Here is a 27,477-nt window from a genome sequence, read left to right on the forward strand (position 1 = left end):
GCGGCTGCACGCACTCCGAGTGCCCTGCGGGACACTGGACACTGGGGAACATGCAGAGGGTGCACTGAGGACGGCGGGTTTATTACGCCAGAAAATCAGAATTAAGGGCGACCAGTGGCTCTCCCAAGCTCAGGACAGTGTCCCCCGTCTGGAGGGACCTCGGTTCACCTGCCTCCTGAGGGCACCGCAGTTGCTGCCCATCAGAGGGCCAGTCCCATGAGGCCACAGCCCACCTCGGGGACGCGGGGGTCCGGGGCTCTGACCCCGTGCGGGCGGGGGTCTGTGTGTGGCTTCGGGCTCCCTGGAGACCTATCTGCCCTTTGGTGCCCAGCCGGGACTGGGGCCGGGGCCCTGGCACACCCCAAACAAAGTCCCCCAAATAAAATGCACGCAGTCAGCCCGCTGCACGCACGGACTCGCACCCGCGGACGGGAAACGCAGGGATTGACTGAAAAGCCTCCTCGTGTACGTGGGCCTGCGCAGTTCACAGGTCAACAGCACTTCAGGAATCTGGGTGCAGCCGACTCTAAAACGTAGACTGGACCGTTTGCCCGAACAGCTCCTGGCTGTGCGCCCCCCTCCTGAGGGCTGCCGGCAGGAGGCGCTGGAGCAGGGAGGGGACTGCACAGGCACGGCGGCAGCTCCTGCGTGACAGGCTTGGGGCTGGTCCGGTGCTCGCCTCCTCCTGGCTGCCCGCCCCGCTTCCTCCCATTCACCCCTCCCAGGGGATGGTCCTCACTGTCCCCGTGGGGACTGGGTGGTGGCTGGAGTCCGTCCCGCCGGGTGCCAGCGTCGATGGTGGGAGGGCAGCGGGAGTCTAATGGGCCAGGGCACCTGGTCGCGTCCCTGCAGGGTCCCCCCAGGGCTCTGTCCCTTTAACGGAAGGTCTCAGCACCGCCAGGTCAGCCTGCTCCCCATGGCCCTGCCTCCGGCTCCCGGGGCCTGCTTCCTCCTCCTTCTCGCCCCGTCACACCTCAGGGGCCGGCTGTTACTGTCCTTGTCACACCCCACTGGCACCCTTGCTGAGCCGTGAAATCTGCTCCAAATCACCCTCATTAGCCGCTCCTCGGCCAGGGCTGCCCAGCAGAGCAGAGTGCGGATCTGGGAGGGGCCAGAGAGCCAGCGCCAGCAGAACCAGCCCGCCCCCCGCCCCTGCTCTGGCGGTGTGCGTCCGATGTGTGTACTTGTGGTTCGCCTCTTCCCAGAACAGGGGTCCGGGACATGATTAGCCAGCCAAGTGAGACATCGGAGGCCGCACTCCGTGGGGGTCCCGAGGGGGACGGTGGGGCTGGGAGGCCAGGGCCCGCAGACACACAGGTCTGGGCTGAAGTGTGGGGGCTGGGGATGCAGCTGCTCCAGGCGGACGGCCCCACCGCGGAGCCAGCGGCCACGCGCGGGCACAGGGCGGTCTGCCCTCCACAGAGCGCGGTTAAGGCAGGGATCAGCCGTGCTCAGGGCGCTGCACGGGCGTCCGCTGGGGACATGCTGGCCCAGAGGGTCACACCGCAGGGGCCACGGGGAGGGAGGGCACTGGGAAACGCGAGGTCACGAGTGCAGCCACGGCGGTGTCTCCGTCCGTCCGGGCGCCGAGGCAGGGCCTGGCCGGGGATTTTTTTTCTCCGGAGCGAATTTAGCCATTCCAAAAGCAACTTGGGACATTCTTGGACAGACTATTTAAGTTTGTTTTAAAATTAGTGCTGCGAGTTGGAGCTCAGCCATGTGTGTTGGTGCAGATTTTCCGAAGTTTCAAGAAGAATCCAAGGACAACGTGAAAACCCCCTGGAAAGGGTGTAATTCGTATAAATGGCAGCGACGATGAGGTCAGGGCCGTCTTCACATGGGGGGTCTCCCGGGCTCCCTGCCACGCACAGGCTCTCTCAGCTCCTGTGGAACATCCGCCGGTTTCTGATATTCTATGGTTGTGGCGACGTTCTGTTGGTAAATGCAGAGGAAATGAACTGTCCCGGCCCCGATCGAATTACTAGTTCGGTGACTGCGTCGTCAGGACCTGGGCACCAGGTTATCTCACGGCTTTTCCTCCACCCAGCCCCTCTCGGCTGGGGCCTCCGTGCATGCCTGCCCTCTCCTGGCGCCGTGACGCCGCCTGCAGCAGGGCTGTCCTCGGCTGGGGGGGGTGGCGTCTGGAGTGGGGGTGCCCTGCTTCCCCTTCTGGGGAAATGGCGACCCAATGCCACCCTGCTGCTGGCTCCCAATCAGCCGGCTGCCACCACCAGGGGCTGGGAGGTGCGGGACGGAGCTCTCGTTGGGACGCAGCCGGGGCGCTCCCCACCACCGAGGGGAAGGCGGTCAGACCACAGACCCAAGGAGTCCAGGAAGGAAAGGAAAGGAAAGGAAAGGAAAGCCAGGTCTCACAAGCTGCAGGGACGCCCCCACAAAGGCAGGAAGACAAAGCCCTGCGTGGAACCCGCAGGCCCTACCTAACGGGACAGCTGACGGCAGTGGGGACGGGTCGCCCCCCCACAAAGCGGGGTCACCGGAGGGAGCCGGGGCGCTCCCAGGTTGGAGAAGAGAAACAAACCCTCCAGGCCTCCCTGTTCGCAGGCTGGACGAGGCCGACACGCAGCACGCCGGGGCTCGAGGGGCCCCATGGGGAGGCAGCGACCGTGGGGGCTGCAGTGCCTGCAGCGTGCTCTTCCCGTGCGGCGGGCAGGGCGGCTGCGGGGTGAGCTGCCCCCCGACCCCCGAGTGGGTGTCACCCCGACCACGTGCTAGGGAAGGGTGCAGTCTCACTGACCCCCCCGCCCCCCCCACACCCAGGCTGGATGGAGTTGGACGGGGTCTCGAAACGACCTGGCTCCCGAGGGTTCCCCAAATTCCGAGTCTGGGGTCCAGAGGGAGGAAACTCGGTGCCCCCGACACCAGAGAGGACGTGGCTGAGCTGTCGGGGGCACCCGAGGGTCCCGCACGCCCCTCAGCTCCTGGGAGGTGTTCGCCTCCGGGAGCTGCAGCCGAAACCCCGGAGGTGGCAGCGTGCCGGCCTTCGGAAAACGTTCCGAGACGCGAGGAGGACACGCCGGCCCCGAGCCCGTCAGCCCTGAGGCTGTGCTGCGAACAGGCGCACAGGCCAGGTCCCAGGCGACCTTCCACGCTGCCCCCCCCCGGCCCCCTGGACAGTGCGCCAGGGTGGCCGGCAGGAAGGCTGAGGGCTTGGGCACAGCCGGGCAGCGGCGTGGGTGGTTTCGGTGTCCGGCGGGGGCGGGCCCAGGGGAAGGCGGTGCGGTTGTCGGTCCCAGCGGGCGACCGGCAGCGGGGGTTGCTCGGAGGGGAGCCCACAGGCTCGGGGGCTGAGTCACGAGGCCCGAGGTGCGACCCCGGCCGAGGGAGGGGGCCGCTCCCACCCCCGGCCCGCGGAGGCCCAGCCCGGGGGTGGGGGGGGGACGGCCCGCGGAGAGGGACGCCGTGCGAGACGCATCCCTGTCCCCACAGGAAACCCGCTGTTCTCATAAACGTGTCCTTTCTGAAACTGTTTTCACATGTGGGGGCCCCTGCCTTCCAGGTCACACCCCCCACCCTGACTGGACCGCAGAGGAGGGCGGTCCCTGCCCCTGGAGAGCCCGGGAGAGAGAGGAGGAGACGGCACGGTCGCCCCCACCGGGGTCACAGGCGCTGCAGGAGCCCCGGCGAAGCCGACAGCCGTCGGTGGCTGGAGAAAAGCCAAAGGCAGCGTTCTGTGTTGTGACATGTGTTGTGACACGTGTCGGTGACGTGAACCGTGAACCTCCGCGTCTGTCCAGGAGCCGCTCCCCAGAGCCCCGGGCCCGCGAGTGGCGGCAGCTCCGGAGCCGCGGGAATGAGGCGGCCGTGGTCGGAGCACCACGGCCTGAGCCCCGCTGGGCGGGGCCCGAGCCCACTGCCTCCAGCCCCGCCTGAGAGAGCCGTGTAAGGCATTACTATAGCGCAGGATTCATTATCCTGAAATGAGAACCATAATGAAAACGATCTACCAGCTCCCGCGCTTTAAAAATCGATACGGAGTCTGGACTGAGCTATAAAGGAGGAACAAAAGCGAAGGGTTTATAATAAAATAACGTGAGCTGGACACTGAAATCTGGGGCAGGAGCCACCCGCAGGACGTCAGGGTGCCTCTGGAAGCTTCTGCGGCCGCCCCTGAGACCGGCGGCACCGGGGGCTGGGCTTCTGAGAAACCTCGACAGACCCGCAGGGAGGCAGCCCTCTCCCCACCCACTGACCGCGGCCACTGCCCGCCACAGACAGCCCACCCAGGGCCCGGGACGAGGCCGCCCACTCGAGGGGATGGGCACAGGCAAGGGTCCACAGAACAGGGCTCAACACCAACCACCCTGCACGTGTCCGGGGGTGGGGGGACCACCCTGCACAGAGGCGCAAACAGCCAGCGCTGGCGAGGACCTGGAGGACAGACCCCTCGGGCACCGCCGGTGGGAGGGCAGACCGGGGCGGCCACGGCGGGACGCGGTGCAGCTTCCTAAGGAAACTAAGAATAGCACCGCTACACGGCCCAGCCACGCCGCTTTGGGGTCTGTGTCTGAAGGAGACGAAAGCACTACGGTGGAAAGACACGCGTGCGCCCCCGTGTCCCCTGCGGCGTTATGGACAGCAGCCACAGGTGTGCGGGAGCCACCTGCGTGCCCGCGGCAGGCGATCAGGTAAAGACGAGCGTGCTCAGGATGGAGCATTCCTCGGCCGTGAACAAGAACGGCGTCTGGCCGTGCGCGGCGGCGTGGGCGGACGTGTTGTGCCGAGTGAAGCAAGTCGGACGAGGGGCGTGAGACGCTGCGCGATCCCACCAGCCTGGGGGCTCTGGAACCAAAGTGGACGAACAAAAGGGAAACCGGCCCACAGACAGGGCCACAAGCCGACGGCCGTCGGAGGGCTGGGTGAGGGGGTCCTGAACCAGCGGGATGAGAGCACCGGGGCTCAGGCACCCTGCCGCGCCCGCCCCGGCCGACGGGCACCCGACCGCCCCCGCGAGGCCCAGCGGCACGGGGCTCCCCCACTCTCACGCTCGCCCAGGCAGCCCACGCCGGCCTTGGCACCATGCGCCCTCACGCCTGAAGCGCCAGCTCCTCTGGGATGCCCCACGCGGGACCCCCCCGGGGCTCTGACTGAGGACACTTGTCACCGCTCGGCGGTACCGGGCTCAGAGGCTCCCCCCGCTGCCACCCCCCGCAGCCGCTGTCGTCCACGGCGCCCTGCTCGGAGTCCTTCCGAGCCCACACGGACTCTCCGAGCTGCTCCTGCTCAGCCAGGCTGTGCTCGTCCGCCAGCCGCCTCCCGCAGGTGGGCGGGGAGCCCGGTCACTCCCTCAGCACGGAGGGCAGAGCCCGCGCGTGGGGGCAGCCCCACAGCCCTGGACCGGCCGCCCTTCTCCAACACCTCGCAGTGGCCACAGCACGAGAACATGTCACCGATGCAGCTGGCAGCGCAGTGGCTGGGCCGCTCCCGACCCCCTCTGTACGAGCACCTTTGGAAGCACCGAGGCACGGCCGCCGCCGCCTCCCGTCATAAATCACCGCCGGAGGACAGCTCATTCCAGCGCACCGGCGGCAGGGGGCGGGGAGGGAACCGCAGTGGCTTTGTGCATAATACATAATTCATTTCCAGACGACTTTTCCTGCTGCGGGAGGACTTCTCAGTTTCGTGTTCTCACCAGCGTGCCTTCTTGCATTTGCATGTGCGGAAGATCTTCCTGCATACCGAGCGCGTCGGCAGCCGACGCTGTTTCCACGGCCGAGTGGCTGGCTGCACGCACGGACCCCAGGGCCCCGCCGTCCGGGCTCCCAGCCCAGCTCCTCGGCTGCGGCGCTGGGGCCACTCCGAGACACGGTGGGGTCTGTGAGAGCAGGGGTTCCCGTGGGGGTGCGGCCCGGGGACTCGGAGACTGGCCTGCCCAGAGCCGGGCTCTTAGACTTCCGCTGAGAGCTCGTGGAGCACAGGCGCTGAAAAGCAGCAAGTGCACACACTGACGGACTCGAGACACATGCCCGGCCCACCCCCCTTAACCGGGGACGGGGCCACCGACGGCACACACGCAGGACACTGCTGCCGCCACCGGGAGGTGCTGGGCCGGGGGCTCCGTGCCTTCAAAGGGGGGAACCGTCCGAGGGAGCCCTCCCCACGACGCACCCAAACTCTGCAGGTTCCCTGACCAGCAACGTGGGGACGCACCGCTGTCTCAGGCAACCGTCCGCCTCCCTCCCTCCACAGCAGGGACCCCGCAGTCCCCTCGCCACCAGCTGGTCACACTGCCCACGCTCCCCGGCCATGGACGCTGGGGGCAGGGCACCAGGCAGTCCCCCTGGAGCGGGGCACCCCCCGCCCCGCCTCCCCACACCGGCGCTGCTGAAAGAGTCGGCCCTTCTGAGGGGCTCCGGGGGCCATGCGTGCTCCTGAGGGGACGAGGGTGGCCGCTGGCCCTCCCAGACCGTGGGTCACCGACAGGGACCTGAGCCTGCAGTGCGGCCGCCTCGTCCCCCTGCAGCGCTGTGTTTAGGAAGATCCGTTCCAGCATGAGCCGGGGGGTGGGCACCCCCGCTGAAGCAGCCCCCACCTGCCGGTCTCGCACGCCCCGGCTACTCGGGCTCTCAGCGGCCATGTCCGAGGTGCCGGGACGCCGAGGTCACGCTGCGTGGCAGAGCACCGACACTCTTCACGTCACGGGAGACCCCGTCTAACCCCGGGGGTCCGGCCCCTTTCTCAACAGCGTCCCAGTGTTCCATCTCAGGACGCAGGGACCCCCAGAGCGGACGCTTCGCAGGAGACCCCCCGGACCCACCCCGGCCTCCACGGCTCTCCCCGGCACCTCCCCGGCACGCCGGGTCCTGCTGCCGTGCCTCCTCTGCCCCCACGCCCCGTGTGGCGGGCCCGGGGCAGGGCCGTCCTTACCATGGCCAGAGGGATGACGCCGATCAAGTCCTTCTGCCTGACGTAGATCTCGGAGACGCCCAGGTCGGAGGTGACGGCGCCCGGGTACTCCACCTGCCAGGTGACCAGCTGCGCGGCCGGCGGGTCGCCAGGCTCCTCGACCTCCACGTCGATCTGCATGACCTCCTCGGAGGCGCCGCCGTCGGCCCTGCGGGGGCAGAGGACCACAGCCCTGAGGGTCGGCGTGCGCTCCCCGGGGTGGCCACGCCGACCGGCTCCCGCATGAGCTCCCGTCAGCCCCGCCATGAGCTCATGGACACGCCGTCCCAAAGACAGGAGCCTCCAGCACCGAGACCTGCAGTATTGCCGGGCCTGCGACCCTGAGCTCACGCTCCCCAATGGCTGTGTCTGTAAGCTGCGCACTCTCTGGTGGGTGGCGGTAGAGGGCGACAGGAGGGCGCGCCAGGGGACAGGGTTCTCTGGGCCTCTGTCCCAGACACCCACACTCTGCCTGCGCCCGGGTGTCCAAAGGCACACCCCTGTGAGCCCAGGCCCCCATGGCGTCCTGAGGGTGGCAGAGGTCAGGGTGGCCCTGGTGCCGGGGGGTGAGCTGGGGTGCAGAGCTCGGGGTGAGGCGTGAACGGGGGAGCGGGGTGGCGAGTCCGGGCTGTGGGGCAGGGGGACGGGGCCAGCGAGACGACCGTGCGTCTGCAGACACTGTGCCCTCCCCTCCCCACACACCCCCGGCTACGCAGTGGCTACCAGTGCCACGCTGGTCGCCAGGGCACACCCACAGCCGCTGTGCTGGCATGACGGCCCAGCCCCCTCGCTGCCTGCCCCGGCCAGCCGCTCTCAGCGGTCATCTCTCGGGGACGTGACAGGGCCCACGGCCACAGGTGCAGGGCAGCTTCCCAAGGAGGACGGGAAGACCGTCTTTACCACCCAGCCCCTGCGAGTTTTCCATGAGGGGCTCCACGGGAAGGGGGCTTCCAGGGGCTGCGCCCCCCAGCGAGGATGACTCGGGGGCCGTGGAGACTGAGGGCTGGCAACTCGGCCGTGGGGGCGGGGGGGGAGGAGGAGGGTAGGGACAGAAATGAGACAACGGTGGCTGACGCCAGCCCTGCCTGCCCCGCTCTCGCTCCCACGGAGCCGGGTCATCCAGGTCCTGCCCCTTCCCTCTGGCTCAGCCGCCGACAGAAGGAACTTCTGTCCCCGCGGGCCCGGCGGGGCCGTGCTGGGGACCAGCCGCCACAGCCTCCGGGGGCTGCAGGCCGCGGCTGGAGAGGCGAACAGACCCCTTACCACGCACACCCCGGTAAGAGGGAGACCTCACGGGGTGGGGGGGAGGAAGGGGGCCGGGCAGCGGGGACCCGTGGCAGGGGCTCTGAAGAGGGAGGGAGAAGCCAGGGCCCGAGGGGCCGGTGCCTCCAGGAGCTCAGAAGACCAGAGGCCACGTCCCCGCTGCCTCCCCTGACGCGCACGTGGGCACTCACTACCGCGGAGGAGACGCGAGGGGAGCGGGTGCCGTGTCCCCCTCGGGTCACTTCTGCTCCCGCAGGAGGACAGGTGAGCCGCAGAGCTGGCCCCCGCCCGGCCTCAGAGGGGAGGCTCCCGGCCCCGGGGACCTCAGCCCTCGGTTGGGACTTCATGGTCTGCCTTGTTCTGCTGCCACGGCGAGAGCCTGGGACACGAGCCAGAGCCGCGGGCAGGCCCACACACGCACCCCTCCTCACGTCCACGCCGCAGCACCCACGGAGGGGCCGCCCCGCCCCCGACGGCCGGCCCCAGCCTTCCATCACCCCGAGCCCGGCGAGCATGCTGCGTCTGACTCCGCCTCCTCTCCATGGCTACATAAATCAGCGTTAATGCCGTGCCTTCAAAACCTGCCTTCTTCCAGATGGAAACAGATGTTTCGCGTTCTCTCTTTTTTTACTTATTTTTTTTTAATTTATTTTTCATTCGCCACTGACATGCCCCATTCCCGCAGGTCCCAGATGTTCTGCTGTCTCGGTGGTGTCTGTCTCCGCGTGGGGTTCCGGGAATGGGCCCCACGCTCTCCGACACTGAGCTCCACGCCGCCGGGCACCCAGCGTGGGGCGTGAACAACCACTTCCTCCCAGACTTCACGGAGGACGTTGGCCCACAGACGTGGGCCCTCGGGTCCGAGGGGCCGAGCGCAGCTGCTGCCTGGGAGACACAACCGTGCAGAGCGCAGGGCGCGCTGGGCAGTGTCCGTCCTGGTGACAAACAGACGCTCACCCCCGAGACCAGCGACAGAGGGACCCATGTGCAGGAGGCACGCATGCTCTGGAAGCTGAAGACATTGGATGCTAGCGCCCTGGCCAGCTGCAGGGCCTCCCCGCACGCCAGAGGCTGCAGGGCCAACCCCTGCTCGGGGCGCGCCCCGAGGGGGCGGGGTCGACCCTGGTCAGGCTGCGGGTGGCAGGCAACCAACCGATGCTTCCCTCTCACCCACGTCCCCCCTTCCTGTCTCTCCAAAATCAATAACATATTTTACAAAAGCAATTAAGGGGATGAACTGTGGGTGACGGCGGATGTCAAGGCGTGCTCCCAGCGTCCCCCAGGAGCTTCTGAGAAACGCACCTTCTCCGGACCCACGGGGCCAAAATCCGGGAGGGCGCTGCCGGTGCCTGCCACACCGCCCGGGGAGCTCACGGGGCAGTGTCCATGTGAATCAGCACTGCACGCAGCTTTGGCCGTGGGCGGCTGCCTGTCGGTGGCCCCCGACGCCCCGTTTCTCCCAGTGTTCACGCCACTCTGCACCCCCCCCCCCCACACACAGGGCTGGACCGGGGGCCTGGCCCTGGCTGACGGAGAAAGGTCCAAGCTTAACACAAAGTCTGGTGCAGACGCATTGCTCTGCTCGCTCAGTCACTTTGGATGCGGCGGCCACACAGGACACGGGCTCACTCGGCGGCATCTACCGCCCCCGCTGACCAGCGCAGTGAGGTCAGCCCTGGTCACACTCGTGCGTCCCAGTCCACTCCCCTCGGCCGCCAGGTCACACCCGTGTCGCACGAACCCGTCTCCTTAGATCAACATCGGAGGGCCGTTTCCAGACAGGCCTCGTACACGCGATGGAGTGTCACTCAGCCGCAGAACCTGAGGAAGCCCCGCCGTTGGTGACAACCGGTCCAGACCCTGAGGGCACCGCGCTCCGTGCGACGCGTCAGAGAAACACAAACACCGTGCAATCTCTCTCCTGCGCAGAATCTCAAGAAACCAAATAATGAACACACAAAGCAAATCAGAAACAGACTCACAGAAACAAAGGCCACAGGGGTGGTTACTAGAGGGAGGGGGTGGGGGCATGGTGGGGGCAGGGGGCGGGGCTGTGGTGGACAACACTGAGGTGGACACCTCCCCCGATGACAGACAGTTGCCGGCGGTAGCGGGGTGACTGCACTGTAAGGCAGAAACACGTCTAGTCGCTCCGTGGTGCGCCTGGAACCAATGACTTCCGTGGCGCAATGCCAGCTGCACCTCAAACGTTTCTGCGCAAGGCCAGCGTCTGAAAACCCGCCGGCCAGCGTCGGCCTCAGAGGAGAAAGCCGGGGGGCCTGCCTGCAGGAAGGGTCTCCCGCGGGTTTCACGCCAGCTCCGTCCCCCACCGAACCGCGGCTCCCACCAGCCCTTCGCCGGTCCCAGGAGCCTCCCCCGCCTGCGTCTCCGAGACCCCTTCCACGCGGCCCTCGGGCTGTCCCCCCACACGCCCCTGGGGGGACCTGTGTGGTTCTGTCTCTGAGGACTCCCCTCCCCCGCACGCGTGAGCGTGGGTGTGCACGAGAGCGTGTGTCTGCGTGTGCACCCGTGCGCGTGTGCAAGTGGGCGTCTGTGTGGTGGGCCCAAATGACAAAGCCTTCAACAATCCCCTTTCCTCTGGGACGCAAATGACCCGAGAGCTTGAAAGAAGGAGAAACTTGTTTTCTAAACGCTGGCGCAGCCCCGCCGCTGGGGCCTCCTCCCCACGCGTGTGATGGGGCCCGTGCGCCTGATGCGTGTCCTTCTTCGGGCTCACGGTCTGGTTCTCCACTTCGGCTTCCTGTTAGAACTTTCCAGAAGGCTTGGGAAGAACACACGTCCGTGGGTCCCCTGCAGAGACTCCGATCTACTTCGGACAGACCCTGGAGGTCGGGGGGTGGCAAGACGACCTTCAGGGGCTCTAACGGACCCCCTGGCTGAGAACCGCCGGTCTGTGATGAACCCGCGTGACAGCCGCTTGGACAAACGCCGAAGATGTGTGAGTTGTCGCGGCTTTTCTGTGTCAGTGACAAATTGAATTACATTCCGCGGAGTTGTAATGTTCGCTGTACTTCATGACGTTGACTCCTTTGAAAACTGGTTAAAAAATGCCACTTAATCTAAAAGCCGAGTGAACCGGGGGACGCCGTGCAGAGCACGCGGGGGCACTGCGCAAAGGCACGTGGCTGTCACCAAGGCCAGCGGGGGTCCCCACGCCCAAACGCCACGCACCGCTGACCCTGACAGACACACCTGGGCGGCATGCCACCACCACTCTGCCGGATGCTTCTTCCGGTCCCAGCGTTTTGTTTGCGAAACCCCTCCCATCAGATGGTCCAGGATCAGGACCCCTGCACTCTCGGGGACTCCTGTCTTGTGCAGGTGGGCCGGGCCAGGCCCTCAGTGACGCCCCCCGGAGCTGGCTCCGACTCCGCCCCTGCCCCTCCCCCACACCCTTCTTTGTAGCAGCGGGTGGTGAGCGCGGGCACTCACTGCCTTGAGGCCCGGAACTCTCCGCCCAGAGGACGCCCCTCCCAAGGGGCAGGCGTGCCGGGTGCCCTCTGCCCTGAGAGGCGCACGCCAGGGCCACCCAGCGCTCCCTCCCCCGGTGAGCGTGTTTGCCTGTTTGCCGGGCGGTTTTGTTTGCCGTGAAATACCAAGCCGGGTGCGAGAAAGGTCGCCAGGCTGAAGCATGTTTGAGGAACCGGCCTCGGGCGCACTGGGGACCGGCAAGCAGGATATTGACTTTCTCTGTGGTCAGACGGACTTTCCGCTGCTGTTTTCAAAAGCTCTACCACCTTCCCTGGCAGCTCTGTATCGCAGCCTGTCACAAAGCAACATGCCCTTCGAGGCAGCTTGCTAACAACCGACATCTATTGCTCGGGGCCTGGACCGCTAGTGTAAGGTCACTGTGTGGGCACACAGTAGGGGGGCCGCTGGGGGCTGCAGGGCCCCCTTCTCGCTGGGCCCCCAGGAGGCGCGGAGCATGAGCGGTTCGCTGCACCCACCCCATCCCAGGCCCCGCCTTTGCGACCTGCTCACTCCCCAGAAGCCAGCCCGTCACACTGCCACAGTGGGGGTCATGAGGGTGAATTCCGGGGGACACTCAGCCCGCAGTACCCTGACGTGGGGGGGATGCGGTCCCGCCCCCCGCTGCACCTGCCCCCTATTTCTGGGAAAGTCAGAGGCAGTGCGGCTCACTGACACAGCGGTCTCCAGAGCAACTGCCAAGGAGTTTGTGAACCAAACGTCACACCTACACGCGGCTCACCCCCAGGTGCCAGAACCACGGGCGTGCCGCGGAAAGGACACAGGAGGATGTGGGTTCAAAGGTCTGGGTCCTGAAACCGGTAACAGTAACGGGGCTCTCCGTTCCTGGGCTCTCGGGGAGGGCAGGGCACCTCCCCCAGGTGCCAGGTGCCAGAGGCCCGCTCCTGCTTCTCCTCCCCCGGGGACCACGCTGGGGACAGACACCCCTCCAGACGGCAGGCGCCCTCGGGCCCAGGTGTGCTGACACCACGAGGCAGGGCTGCGAGTACAAGCGCTTATGGCGGAGGGCGACCACAGGGGCGTGTGGAGGGTCCCGGAGAAGAGGGGGCTCAGCCCCACTGGGGAGAGGGGCAGGGCGTGCCCTGATGCCCTGCCTGCGGGCCACGGGACAGGCTGGGGGCAGCGCTGGGCGGCACTGACTCCTCACCACGGCCGGCCCGGCCCACCGAGTCGCTGAGCAGACCCCGGTCCCCAGAAGGAAGCCTCCAGATTCTTCGCACTCGGAGGCTGCGAGGTCAGCTCCCAGCGCTGCGGGAAGGCGCCGGGCTGCGGGGCCAGGCCCTGCCCACCCTCCCGAGGGGGAGCTGTGTGGCCGCACATTCACTGCCAGGCCGGGGGTGCAAGGGAGGGCCAGGGGTGCACAGGGGGCCCCAGGGAGCAGGAGGGCAGACCCCCCAGGTCACAGGACCCGGGCGGGGCAGCTGCTGAGGGGGGGGCTCCGGCGGCACTCCCGGGGTCAGCAGGGGCCAAGGGGCACCTGAGGGCTGGGGTCCGAGTGCGCCTGGCTGCTCTCACTGGGCACAGCCCCGCTGGGGCCGGTCCCTGTGTTCTCACGCCTCGGTGGGAGGACATCTGTCACTGCGCTGTGTCCTCTCTGCTTACACGTGGCTCCCTGTTGATGCACTCACCAAAGGACAGAAGCCTGGGTGATGTCCACCTCGGGCTCTGGCGGAAAAGGCAGAATCGTGGGTTTCGACAGAGACACGTGACAGTCTGGAACCGGGGGAGAGGTAGGGATTTGCTATGAACGGGCGCAGGGGACTTGGGGGTCACGGGGGCGCTCGGACGCCAGACCGCTGCCGCGCTCGCATGGCCAGGGCGTTCTCTGAGGCTCAGCCGACTGCACGCTTCTCTTTCTCCCCTTTCCATCGACTCCAGAGACGGGGGAGGGAGGGACGGGGATGTGAGAGAGAAACGTCACTGGATTGCATCTCGCATGCCCCCCGGCGGGGGGACCCGAAACCCAGGCGGGTGCCCCGACTGGCAATCAAACCCACGGGCCTGTGGTCTTCTGGAGACGTCCAACCCGCCGAACCACCCAGCGGGGCTCTGGACATCCTCTCGGCGGGCGCATACCAGGGCTATAACTCATAACCCGAAGCTTGAGCTTAAAAAGGATGCCCTGGCTGGCATAGCTCAGTGGATTGAGCGCGGGCTGCGAACCGAAGTGTCGCAGGTTCGATTCCCAGTCAGGGCACATGCCTGAGTTGCAGGCCACGGCCCCCAGCAACCGCACATTGATGTTTCTCTCTCTCTTTCTCCCTCCCCCTTCCCTCTCTAAAAATAAATAAATAAAATCTTTAAAAAAAAAGTTCTTCAGCTGTTAAAAAAAAAAAAGGAAAACGGCTCCCGGTAGGAATGCAGAGTCCCAGGCCGTGCTGCCGGCTGCCCCGGCTGTGCCCCAGCGCACACGCAGATTGTGAGACTGGAAGCTGCGCCAGGCCAGCCGGGACGGTGCTGCCCACCCGGGCAGCGGACTACGAAGTCTCCAAGGACACCATGCGTCACGCGGCACACCGCAGGGAGGCTGAGGGCCGTCGGAGAAAGGGCACTGAGCGAGGGTGGAAACCCTCGGGGCGCACACTCCGAAGTAACGCAGGGACCCCGGTCCGCATGGCTGGCGCCCGCTCGGCGAGGTCCAGAACCTGCAGACACCCCGGCGCGTCTCACAGCCGGATGGTCGGCGACGCTTCCCGGGCGGGTCCTATCATTCTTCTTTCGTTTCTCTTGTTAATGTTCCGTGAAACATGACAATCTTTCTAAACGGCTCCCCAGGCCTTTCCGGCGGCAGACAGCATCCCAGCGCCTGACCCCCGAGCGCCCCGGGGAGCGTGGAGACTTCGGGCGGCCAGCAGGAGGCTCGCTCGGGGAGCCGCGTGGGAGGGCGGCTCAGCTGTGGGGGGGGAGGGGGGCCGGGACAGCCGAGGGAGCGCGCCCCCTGCCTTTCTCCAAGAGCGCCCCCGCTCCGAAACGGCACAGGCTGCTCGGGGGTGGGGGGGTGCCCAAACGGAGGCCCCGTCTTTAGCAGTGAACGCTGGCCCCAACACGCATGGCGGTGATTACAGCGACGCGTGGCGAGTACAGACGACCTTCCGAGTTCACACCGTGTGTACACACTCAGCTGGTCACTGTGTAAACGGGAAGGCGCCCTGACACGGACACGGACGCAGCGCGCACGCACACAGCGTCCGGGAGAGAGCTGCAGAGTCCACCGCGGACGCACACACGGCGCCTTTTCCCTGTGGAGCTTTCAGCGGCGTTCCCGTGTTTGCAGGGAAGGCGCTAAGACCGGGCACACGTGTGTGCAGGCACACGTGTGTGAGCACACAGCTGCTGAGCTCCAAGCGCGGAAAGGCACGTGAAGGTGAGTGGCGGCGTGGTCCTCCACGTGGAAAGTTGCGTGTCCCATCAGCTGTTCTGCGGCCGCGGTGCCGCAGCCTGACGCCTCGGTCTCCCAAGCCTTCCCTTTCCCCGACTCCACCCTGACCGCACCCACGCCGGGGACCTTCAGGAGCAGATGCCGGGCAACGAAGGGATGTGGGGGGGTGTCACGGAGCCGTCTCCGTCCGCGCCTGATCCACGCCTGCTCCCCTCCCGGCCCCGTGTCTGCTGGGAAACAAAGTCGACGTTCCTGGTGGCCCCACCCTCCGAGTCTGCGCTTCTATCTCCGGGACGGAATACGGGTTCTCAGCTGCCCCGCGGCTCCCGGGGTAAACGACATCTTCCTCTCCACTCTGCAGCCTGGCGCGGTCGTGCCATGAAGTCCCGGCCCACGCGAGGCCAGAGAAACCTGGGCGCTAACGTGAGTTTCCAGGAAAGGGGCTTAGAGGATGTCGATCGAGGGGCGAAGACCCTCCTCCTCTGTCACACTTCCCCGGCCCACACGCAGCTGTGATGGCCGGCACTCCGGCAGCCCCCTCGCGCTGTGAGGCGAGGGCCCCGCAGTGGCTCGGTGCCGGGGACAGGCAGGTGCGCGGGGCCCCTCGGGGGCTGCAGAGCAGCCCCGCCCACCCACAGCGGGCGCCTTCGTGAGAGCGAGAAACGCACCTTCTGTCTCACTCCAGTCACTCTCGCTTGCATTAGAAATTAAGCGATCAAGCCCGACCCTAGCAAATACAGTCCGAGAGACATCCATCACGCCCGTGTCTGCCAACGTGGGATGTCCAGTTGTGACGTTGATGTCTCATTGGAGATAACCGCTATTCTTTCGCTATGCAGTTTTCACTCCAAATACACCTGTTTTTAAATGAAACATCACCTACGACGCATAATGAGTGGAAAATGAACATTATCTGAAACAGATGAAAATTATAAAGAAATATTACTTTCCAGCTACATCATCTTGCCTGGGTGTGACCCGCTAGCCGCCAAGGACGGAGGCTTCAGGGACACAGCGGGAGAAAGGGACACATTGTAACAGGAAGTCTTGCTGGGGAACGGAGAAGCCTGTAAGTGCCTGTCACTCCACCTCATGGAACATAATTTCATTTCTGTGCACCTCCGGAAACCGTTTAAGTGGCAACGGGAAACACTCATCTCTGCAGAGAAGAGCAGAGAAATAAAAACATGTGGCTCTTGTCACGCGCGGATCCGAGTGTGCACAGTGCTAGAGGGAGCCAGGCTCTGCAGGGACCAGGTGGCACGGACAGACGGCCACCTGGCCCAGTCGGTCCCTCGGCCTCTGTGCCCTCGCGTCCCCGAGCCGCGCTGGGTCAGAGCTGGTCCGAGGGCCTCGATGGGACTCCTCTGTCAACTCCGGGACCACGCGGCTTTCGACAGCCAGACCTCTTCGGAAAGCAAGGACGTGTCATGGCGGGCAGGAGAGTCCTCGTCACTCCCGGTCACGTCACCAGGAGCGCCCGAGTGGCTCCTCCCTCCATCCGTGACATCGCAGCTGCCGCGGTGACGGTGATTCACTAACTCGGCCTGGAGATCCGCAGCGAGCTCCCGGCGACCCGAGACCCAGGACTCTGAGTAACCGAGGCTGCCGCCCCACACTGGCGAGGAGAGTGCACTCTGACCCTTGGGAACTAGAATCACGGAGAGAGGGGAAACGAGCCATCCCGGAGGCAGAGCTGCTCCGGAGGCGAACCCCACTGACGCGCAAACCTCCCTCCACCCCAGGGTGCCCACGCAGGCGGGCGGCCCGAGGAAGACGCCCCTGGCCCACCGGCCATCCGCAGGGACAGAGCGTCGCCTCTCCTCGCGCAGCTCCGTGGCGACAGGAGGGGGCGGGGCTCTGCAGTGCGGCCGCAGCTGAACGCAGAGGGCGCGGCAGAAGAGGTCACGGCCGCGAGCACGCGGGACAGGGGTTTTTCTCTGCTGTCGTCTATGAACTGCCGCGCCGTTTTCCGCACGGGACAGCTGTGCGCCCACTGCTGCCCCCCCCACGTGAATGAGCACGTCGCGTCCACACGTCTGCCTTCACAACGGTGTCACCGAACGGTAACCCGCACGCACGGAGTGAAGACCCCAGTCTCAGGGGGCGTCCGCAGGCCGCGCACACGCCCAAGGCCGCGTGGGACCGCGCGCGGGGCACTCACCTGTCCCCCGGGCCGGCGGGCTTCCTGCGGCAGACGACCACGGCGGGGGCGGACTTGCCGGCGCGGCCCGGGCTCTCCCGGACCTCCCAGGCGGAGGGGGCGCTGGCCCGGACGCCGGCGACGCGCACGCCCTTCTTCACGGTGGCCCTGCGGGAGACAGGAAGTGCTCAGCGGCGCCCCCCCGCGGCCCCACGCGGCCCCTGCTGGGGGTCAGCGCGGCTCCCGGGGCTTCGCCCACCCCCACCCCTCCCCCCGCTGCCGCTCTCCGCTGCTCCAGGCTGACCAGGACGCGGCCTGAGAGCCCACGGCCACTCCGGCCTCACCCGGAGGCCCACCTGCCAATGCATGGGGGCCCGCCACCCGTGGGCTGCCTTCACCCGTGGGGGGAAGGTGATGCCCTCGGCTCCTCCTCCTGGGTCAGTGACGCCACTGCTCGCTGGGGAGCTGGAGGGGGGGCCGAGGGGACACAGCAGGACCGGCCTCTGTCCTCGCTTTTCTCTGGGACAGTCCCAGTGGGAGCACGGCGAGGGCGGGCAGCGGGGTGGGCAGAAGAGCGGTGCCCTGCGCGGCCAGTGTGCACCCTGGGCGGGGCGTCTGAGGTCCGGGTGCTGCAACCACGCCCCCGCCCCGCCCGGTCCCCGGGGGCAGTGGGCGGAGACCTGACTCAGGGACTCTGGGGGCAGGTGGGGCAGGTGCCGGGGCAGAAGGTGACGCCAAGAGTGGCAGACCGGGTTCGCCTCCAGATGGACGATGGCCGCACCCTGGGGACGGAGCGGCAGGGCAGCCTGAGTCTCCGTCTCCCAAATACTTATGCAGCCGGTCGGGGGGTGGCGCCGGGGACGGGAAGAAGCCGGGGGAGGGGCCCCCGCGGGGAGCCCCGGCGCCCCGCCCCTCGGCGCTCACACCCTCGTGCCTGTGCGGTCTGCAGGAAGGGCTTAGACTCGCCTCCCTAACTGAAGGAGACACTCCAGGGGAACACGGGAACCGAGGTGAGCAGCAAGCTCACGGCTCCAGGGAGGTCTTTGGGGGCGGGCCTGTGAACGTTGCATTAACATTCTCACTGAAAAGTAACGCCGGCCGCGGGCGGACACCTCGTGAATGCTACGAAGGGAAACGAGGAGACGCCTCTGCTCTGGGCACTTCTCTCCCCGATGCTCCCACTTCGGCGACACCCACCGTCTGGGCCACCGGCACCCCGAGGCCTGCAGATCGCAGGGGACGAGCCAACGGCGGCAGCCCGGCGGGAGCGCCCCCCCGCGGGCGAGCCTATCTGGTGGGTGCGCCTCCGCGTCCGCGCGGAGGGATTCTGGATTCGCACACCGCACACTTCCCCCACGGGGCGGGTGCAGCTGAGGGAAGTCTGCCCCCCTGGCGCCCACGGGGCAGACAAGCTGGTGCGCCCCCCCATTGGTTCCTGCATCTGTGCTGCCAAGACTTCGCACGCAGCTCTGCGCTTGCGCGCGCGCGCGCGCGCACACACACGCACGCAGGCCCACCGCGCCCATTCTGCAAGCGGAGCCGCCGAGGCAGGGAGGCGCCCTGCTCGGTCTCGGCAGAACTCGCCGAGCGGCCGTTCGGAGAGGTGCGGCCCGTCTGCACGCTCCCGGGGCGTGTCAAGGTGCCTTGCTCTCGCCGTTCCGATCGCGGGAGCTCGGACCAATGAAACCCTGTCTCCTTCCACCCGAGGGGCCCTGGGTTGGTTTCCACGCGCCAAGGTGCGGAGTCCCTTTGCACGGAACGCCCGGGAACGTCCCCTGCCCACCTCCGCTGTGCCGGCTCTGTTTGTGCTGTGCGTGGGGAAGCTGGTGCGCCAGGAGACGAATCCCTTCATCCGCCTGGAATTTATCTTAGTGGGAGAACTGCGTGAAAGAGAGACCCGGCTTCGGGTCTGCCCGTATGGGTTTTATCAACACTATTTATTAAGTGGTTCGCCCAGGGCCGGGCGCTGACTTAAAATGCCATCTTTAATACCCTCGAATCTCATCTGGGTTTTAGGCTGATGTTTTGCCTCCCGTTCACTCTCATTGACCTGCCTCCTGCTCGTGAGCCCCTGCCCCAACCCCTCCTCGCTGTCTGCCGGGGGTCCTTCCCAGCCCCCTCTTTCGTCCCCCGCCCCCCGGGGTTGTCCCGGTGGCCATTCCAACCCGAACCCTCTCTGGTCGCAGTTTCAACGGCAGCCTTCCCGTCTGGAGCATAAAACGTGCCCCTGGGACATCACTCTCGGGACGTGAAGGAGCCCGCATCCCGCTCCGGCTGCAGCCGACGGCCATCACAACCTGTCAGCGCCCAGGTCGGCGCGGGCTCCCGCCAGGACTCTGCTGCCCGGACCCCACCCCCACCCCAGACCCAGACAGGGCAGACACGGAAGGCAGAGCCGAGCCAGGGAGGGAGATGCACTGGCGCCCGGCGGGCAGGCTGTCTGCCATCCCAGTTCCAGGTGCGCGAGCTTCTCTGTGACGCAACACAGACGCAGGTCAGGTGAGCACAAGAGAGCCGTGCACCTGCCCATGCTGGACAGTCATATCCCAGGTGACTTGCTTACGGGCAACTTGCATATTCCACTCTGTACTTTCTCCATCACAGCGCCCGTTTGCTCAGAACAGACGCCCGGAGACAGCGAACAGGCGGAGGGCTGCCAGGGGGCGGGGTAGGGGGGCATGCAGAATGAAGGGGGCACAGTCCACGAGGGAACAGCATGTCTGCAGGTGGCAGGCGGCCCCTGGGACGAGGGTGGCGATGGCACTGCAGGGTGCACCGGTGCCGAACCCCTGTGCCGTGCACGGGAGACCAGTGTAGGGTCGTGCACCAACTGCACTCGATAAGAAACAGTTCAGAAACACGCCGAGGCAGCGGTTTCCCGCCAGGTGTACTCGTGAATTCTGCATGGAGGCCGGGTTCAGGGGACGCCGCCCAGAGCTCCACCTCCCCGTTCCACCCCCCATCTCCACACCCGTGTGGCCTGGGTTCAGCCCCGAGGGCCACGCAGGGCCAGGGCAGAGGGCCCGCCCTGTGTCTGCAGGTGCTCACCCTGTAACGCACACACCTGCGGCCGCCCGCCCACCTGCCAGGTGTCCAGGCAGCAGAGCAGGAGGAAAAGGTGCCACCTCTGTCCGGCCGCCACTCCTGCCGATACCTGGCCACTTGGCACCCGGATCGGCACTGGCCTGGGAGGTCCAGGCGGCCCCTCAGCCCGGACCCTAACTTGCCCCTCCTGAGAGAACCCCAGTGGAGCGGGGCTCGCCTGTCGGACGGCTTTACAGAGACGCAGAGGGTGGTCCCAGCGGCGGTGAGGGCCACAGGGTAGACCTCAGACGCCGCGGCGCCGGGCAGCCCTCCCTCTGCGTGGTGAAGATAAATAACCTTCCAGCTTCGCTTGGACTTCTCCTTACTTCTGATGGGTCCCAAGCCTCGTCGCCTTGCTTGCGTACACCCCGAAAAGGCAGCTGCCGCCAGGGGAGCCCCGGTCTCGGGAACCTCCGCAGACGGCACAGAGACAGGATGCGCAGAGCACCTGTGCAGCGCCTTTCGGGAACGTGACTGCTGCAGCCGGCGGGGCTGCCCGGGCAGACCGGACAGGTGTCGGGCACACCTGTCACCGCAGAGAGCGCGGCCAGCTGGTGATGTTCTAGAATAATCCGTACAGGTCTGGGCATCCCCGGGCTCCTTTTAAAGGTGACATTTAAAACTTCCCCTCCCAAGCGGCAAAGGTTGAACTTCTCAGCATACTGTAACTATTGACATTTCGAAATTAAACTGTTATATCATTCCCCTAAAAGTATTCACCAGAATCTAAATACCGTGGCGGATTTGCTACTCTCCATGATTCGTCCTAAGAAAACACACAGACAGCCTTTTCTGCACCGGACTTGAATTTTATATTGATTTTTTTTTCGCTGTTCACTTGCGTATCCACTTTATTCCGTTCACAGAATTTTACCCTATTGTGTTCCACGTTCATGTCTGAAAGTCTCCTATTGATCATTCCGTCCTGCTTCTCTGCAACAAAAGTACGTATATGAGATCAAATCTAGCTTTCCTCTGCATCCATAAGCCCCGAAATGCGATTGTTTACGCTCTCGACCGGCCCCGTGACCAGCGCAGCGCACACACACGTACACCCACACATGCACACACATGCACACACGCCCACACAAACACGCACACACCCCCACACACAGAGTCCGGGTTTCCGCCGTCCTCTCTGATCATGTCCACTGCAGCACTCGGCCCCTGGGCTGGCCGTGGGGTCGCCCTGCAGCCACAGGCCCAGAGTCCCCAGGGAGGAGGCAGAAGGTCGGTCATGATGGGGACGGACCCCAGGCAGGGCCGCAGCCCTGGTCCTCTGTCTGGGGGTCAGGCGGGCGCCGAGCCTGCAGAGCAGGAGCCGCCTCCGGGCGGGACCCCGCGGCCCACATGGCCCAGGGGCCGAGGGGCGGAGGGGCCGGGGCAGGGCGGGCCCGCTGGGTCATCCCCAGCAGGTGGCCAGATGGAGCCCAGGCCCGCTCCGGCCAGACGCTGGGCAGCTGTTCTCCATTAGTGTCCAACTGACTTCATTAACAAAGAAATACTGTTTTATTATCTTCTAATTAGGAGCATTCCGACTAGAGGCTAATCACGTCGCCGGAGCCAGGCTTGCCTCCAGCTGTTTTCCCAAACAGACGCGACTCCTGCCTAATTACAGAGCTTTACGTATGCAGCAAGCGCACCATTAATGCAAGCGCACCATTCCAGAGGCGGCGTGCACCGCCTCACCAGGGGACGCACGCGGCCTCAGGAGCGTCCACTGGGGCCTTAGCCGGAAACGGGCGTTTCTCTCCCACACGCCTCTGCACAGACTCCGAGCGAACGGAGTCTCGCTGCACACACTCAGAGCGCTCCGCTCTCGCACGCAGACCACACACCCAGAGGCCTGCGCGGCGCTGCCTCTGGGCCCGCAGGCCCCCGGGCCCCAGGCCGTGGGGCCCAGCAAGCCCGAGTCCCCGGGCTTTGTCGGGGCCTGCCAACGTCGGCAGGGCCGCCCTCGGGACTCTCGGAGGGGCGCTCTCGGAGTGCAGCAGGGGTCCGTCAGGCAGGCACGGAGCGTTTCGTGACGTGAGTGCCACGCACACGCTGCTTCCGAAAACCGGGTGCGGGGGCCGGCCCCCGCAGAGGGAAAGCTGCGGTTTCTGTGAGGGTCCCCGGGGCCGGCAACCGACGACCAGCAGGCGGCAGAGCAAAGGCCCTCAGAGAGGGTGAGACCAGAACGAAGCTTCCCCGAGTCAAGCCGCCATGTTCCATCAGCAAAACACTCCTTTCCGTGAGCTTTGACCTCCACAGAGAACATTCTGGAAGACCGTGGAAGCTGGCAACGCCACGCCCGCAGCTGGCAGGCCCTGCGGAGGGCCTGAGACCCGCGGAGGCGAGGCCTGCTGTCCCAGGGATCGGGGGCGAGGGGCCGCCCCGATGGCCATGCATGGCCCCTGGCTGCACGCCCCACCCTCGCCAAAGGTCCTTTACGGCCAAGGGCGAGCCGCCGCGTCCCACCAGCAGGCGAGGGCGGAAGGACGACCCCGAGCCCGGGGTCACGGGACAGACTTCGACATGTCAGGTGTCTGAGCAGAGGCGGCCGCCGTCCGGAACCCACCACGCCCACCGGAGACAAGGGACACCCCACGCTCAGACGGAGGGGGCGGGACTCCGTCGTCCCCAAAGCTGTGAAGCCCACGAAGAGAACGAAGAGAAGGAGCCGAGCTCCCCATCCCTGCGTCCACGGGCCGGGGCGCCTCCGACCAAGTCCTCGCTGCGGGGTGTCGCCAGGCCGGGACAGGCTGGGGCCCAGACGCTTCTGCCGAGAGGCCGCCACGACCAAGCCTGTCTGAGCCGAGCACAGAACCGACCACAGAGAGCCTCCCCCCGCCAAGGGGCCGCCGCACCGCTGCCGTCCTGAGCTCCGGAGGGAGAAAGCCCCGCGGGCGTTTGGCTGAGCCCCCGGCACCCCTTCCAGACCTGCTCCTGGGCGCGCTCTCGCGTAGGACCCCCAACACCGCCCGCGGCCGCGGCTTCGCACGCCAGCGCTCCTGGACCACACTCACCCCGCGCTTTTCCAGAGAGACACATGACTGTCCGCGGGGTTGGGGCGTCCCGGACTCCGGCGCACGGGTTGGGGCTGGACGCTGAGGGCAGAGCAGACCCTCTGCACACACACCCCCCTGGACGCTCTGCGGTCACCCGTCAGCCGCCGGACGCCGCCTGTCCACGGCCCCGCTGGCACCTTCGTCTTCCTGCCACGTGCCCAGGGCACCCCACGCCTCGCCAAAGGCATCACGCCCGCGTCCCCCAGCAGTTGCGAGGCAGCCCACACAGCTGAGCCGTCAGGCACCTCCGGCACCCAGCACCCAGCCCGGCCAGTGCACCCTGCTCAGCCCGTGCGGTCGAATGGGCCGGTGGCACAGGGCGATCACCGTGACCCGTGGGTGTGCCCCGCGCCCCCGGGACCCGCGCGCCCGCCCGGGTGGGAGTGGGCTCCCGGAAGGCTCACCTCAGGGTGAAGTGGTCCTCTGTGCAGTTCCTGGAGACCCACACGGGGAAGGTGAGCACGTCGCCCCGGCGCGCCGTCCGCGGCAGGTAGTGGACGGCCACGTTGCCGTCCAGGCGCAGCTCCCGCAGCGGCGGCGGGCTGTGCGCCTGGTGCAGGAACACGCTCCCAATCCTGTGCAGCGGGGGGCCCGCCTCGTCCGCGCCGCCCGCCTGCGCCGCCGCCCGGGCGCAGTCCCCGCGCTCCTCGCCCGCGTGCACGGCGTAGTACAGCTCCACTGTGCCGCCCTCGGCCGCCGGCCCCGGCTTCCTCCGGCCGGCCACCACCGCGGGGGCGCCGAACCAGCTGGCCAGCAGCCGCAGCTCGGCCACGCACAGCCCCAGCTCGCCGCGCGGCCGGCAGCCGCCCCGCACGGCCCGCGTCTCCCGGAAGGCGAACACCCTCAGGCAGGGCAGCTGCTCCGCGGGGCTGCCCTCGGCCCAGTCGCGGCCCAGGACGTGGAACAGGACCTGCACGGTGGGCCGGGCCGGGTAGATGTGGTCCCGCAGCACGTGGGCCTTCAGCGTCCAGCCCAGCGCGGGCGCGCCGGGGGCACCCACGGCGCCGGCCGGCAGCAGCAGGTCCCGCGGCACCGCCTGGCGGGCGGAGAAGGGGCCGTAGCTGGCGCTGAGCACGGGCAGCCGCCGGGCGCGGTGGACGAGGAAGGACTCCACGCGGGACTGCAGGCTGGCGTTGCGCATCACGTCCTGGTCGGCCTCCTTCAGGAAGAAGGACGCGTCGGCGCCGTGCACACGGTAGGTCACCGGCAGGTAGGTGGGCAGCAGGGAGAACCGCTGGACGCTCTCCAGGAGGCCGCGGCCCTCGGTCACTGTCGGGGAACGGAGGGCAGGCGTTAGTGAGCGTGGAGCGCGGCCCCCGCGTCCCCAGGCCGGTCCCGCGCACTGCGGGGGGGTGGGGGGGGCGACAGGCGCTGTCCCGACGCCCTGCGTGTCAGCTCGCCCCGCCAGGCCCGCGTGCGGCTACCTGGCGGCTGCACTCCCAGGAGGTCGCTCTAGGAAACTTGGGGGGAAACAGGGTTTATCACTGCGAGGCCCTGCGGCCCAGGGCCTGGGGTTCTGCTTTCCCTGGGGCGGCAGGGGTGAGCCCGGGGTTCGGGGACGCCCTTCGTGGGTAAGTTTAAACCAGGAGAGGGAACTTAAAGCCCAGGAAGAGAGAACGTGCAGCCCCCACAGTCGGCCATAGAAACAACGGACAAAGACATGAACTTTCTGGGCCGCCGTGGGGCTGAGCAGCCTGGCTCTGGCTCCAGCGGCCCCCGGCCTTTCTGGCACCAGGGACCGGGTTCCTGGGAGACAGTTTTTCCACGGACCGGGGTCAGGGGCGGTTTGGGGATGACCCAAGCGCAATACATTCCAGCTCCTCTCCTGCCGTGCGGCCTGGTTCCTAACGGGCCACGGACGGGGGCCGGGTCCTCGGCCTGGAGGCCAGGGACCCTGCGTCATCCGGCCCCGTGGCTGCCGGGGGTTTATTCCAGGCAGCAACGCCACGTCTGGGGAGCAGGCCTCCCCCACGGGAGCTCAGGCCACGTCCTTGCACTACAAGAGGGGCCGCCCGCCGCCGGGGCCCCCCATGCAGCTCCTCCAGGGGGCGTGGTGCCGCGGCGCGAACAGTCCCCCAGGGCAGCCGGTCTCCTGACAGGTGAGCTCGGACGGCTGCCGTCATGGGCCTGCCGTGTGGGTCGGCGCGGGTCACCCCACGGCGTTTGCACAGCTAGGAAGTGCCCCTGATGACACATGTCTCAGAAGGCGTCTCTGGAGTTAAGCGGTGTTTTTAAAAAAAAATGCCGAAAAAAGAGGAGGGGAGAGGAGAGGAGAGGAGAGGGAGAGGGGAGGGGAGGGGAGGGGAGGGGAGGGGAGAGGGGACGGGAGGGGAGGAGGAAGGGAAGGGAAGGGGGAAGGGAAGGGGGAAGGGAAGGGAAGGGGAGGGAAGGGAAGGGAAGGGAAGGGAAGGCCTCGTGCCGCGGGTGAAAGCGGACACCAGGCTCTCCTGCCCCGCCAGAAGCGGAGCGTGCAAACACGTAAAACCCAAACAAGAGAACGTGTTCGCACGTGGATGGATGTGGCCTCGGTATCCTTTGGGGGTCACGGAGTTAAGGCTAAGACTCGCGGTCTGTGGGCTACAAGGACAGGTCGCCGAGGTCAGAAGCGGGCTGGGAACACGGAACACGGGGCGTCCCGCAGGGAGGGCCGTTCCGCGAGCACAGCCGGGCGGGCCGAGGGCAGAAACAGGAGCCCCTGCGTCCGCATGTGCTTTGGGGCTGTGTCCATGTCCCGCCCCGACACACCTGCACCCGGGGACACGCCGGGCGTGGAGGAAGCGGTGAAGGACCTGGGGGCGAAGACCCACGCAGACGGGCAGCCGCGAACGCGTGGACGGCCCGCCCGGCCCTCGGGGTCAGGCTGAGGGAGGTGGTGACAAGACCCTGGGGGGACACGGCGAGCGGAACCCTCCGGAAACAGGCGAAGCGACCAGACCCCGTCACGCCGGGTCCGAGGGTGCAAGGCACATACCCCAGGTGCCCAGAGCCCAGGCATCCGGGGAAGAGGTCACAGTCCTCCATCCCGCCCTTTGCTGCGGCGACGTTGGCACCCGCGCGCCGAGAGTGTGCTCCCCTCGCTCCCCACTGAACATGCCCTTCCCCGGGGCGGGGAGGGGGGGACCGGCACCCCAAACGCTATTTTTACAGTGTGCCTTACTTACACTCTGCTAGCAAAACACAGACGCAGACATTATGTAACGAACACCAAGGGAACAGGCGTTAGGGATGGAAATTGCCAGCTCCCCGGGAGCACTGGCTGTCAAGGCCACGCCTCCAGCATTAGGCGCCGGCTTCTCCGTAGGAGCCGCGTAATTGTCTCGGGCTGTTCTGTACAGAGAGCCCCCCCGCCCCCGGGAGCCTGCAGTCCTGTTGTGCCCACCTGTTCCAAGGCCCTCGTGAGCACATGCCCCAGGCAGGATGCCCACCTGGGCCTGCAGCCCCGCGGGCGACGGAGGGCGGACAGGGGACAGGGGACAAAGCAAAGGGCCCAGACAAAGGGCCTCCACCCGCCGCCCACTTCGTGTCTCCTGGGTGACCGGCCGTGGGGTGAGGGCGCTGACCGGGGCGTGGGAGGCCGGCCAGGTCCAGCAGGGCCCGCGGCTTCTGGCCGGGAAGCCTGCTGGACAGGTGTGTGCAACCGGAGGTCCTGGACGCCCGTCCCCGCGGTGGCACGGCCCCGTGAGGGCCGGACGGGCCCCACCTCAGTGAGTGGGGCTGGCGCTGGCCTGAACCCTTTGACACTGCCGCTCCGGGAGCCGTTTGGGCTGACCCACACGGCGATTTGGTGTGGTTCAGCCTAAAACCACGGGCCTTTCTTCTCCGGAAATCGAGGCGTCGTAGATGCCACCAGAGGCTTTGTTCCTTACGAGGACGGCACGGCCACGGCCTCCTGGAAGTCCTTTCCAGAAGCGTGAGTTTCCCAGGTGAGCTTCGGTGAGAGTGAGGAGCAGGCAGCGAGGTTTGCGCTGGTGTCCTGAGTAGAGCCGTCTCCTTGGTCCCTGCCCCGGGCCCCTGCCCCCCGGTCTGCCAGGGCACGTCACCCCCGTCGCCCCTCGGGCTGCCTCCTGGAAGTCACGTCTCCGCAGTGCTTCCCGGGACCCCACCATTCCGGGTCCCTCAGCCCGGCGACGCCCTTCCAGGGACCC

General features: G+C 66.9%; 1 protein-coding gene across 1 annotated transcript in view; it reads right to left on the bottom strand.

Annotated features, from left to right (window-relative positions):
- Positions 1 to 27,477, bottom strand: part of TMEM132D (transmembrane protein 132D) — a 111,707-nt gene that overhangs the window by 15,445 nt on the left and 68,785 nt on the right. The window contains exons 2-4 of the mRNA XM_045841130.1: positions 23,737 to 24,601; positions 17,220 to 17,366; positions 6,886 to 7,072 (exon numbers count right to left, since the gene is read on the bottom strand). Coding sequence (XP_045697086.1) covers positions 6,886 to 7,072; positions 17,220 to 17,366; positions 23,737 to 24,601 — 1,199 coding nt within the window. The remainder of the gene's footprint in view (positions 1 to 6,885; positions 7,073 to 17,219; positions 17,367 to 23,736; positions 24,602 to 27,477) is intronic.

The sequence above is a fragment of the Phyllostomus hastatus genome, unplaced genomic scaffold (genome assembly GCF_019186645.2).
Source record: "Phyllostomus hastatus isolate PE091 unplaced genomic scaffold, TTU_PhHast_1.1 phas_contig_1162, whole genome shotgun sequence".
Taxonomy (NCBI): Eukaryota; Metazoa; Chordata; class Mammalia; order Chiroptera; family Phyllostomidae; genus Phyllostomus; species Phyllostomus hastatus.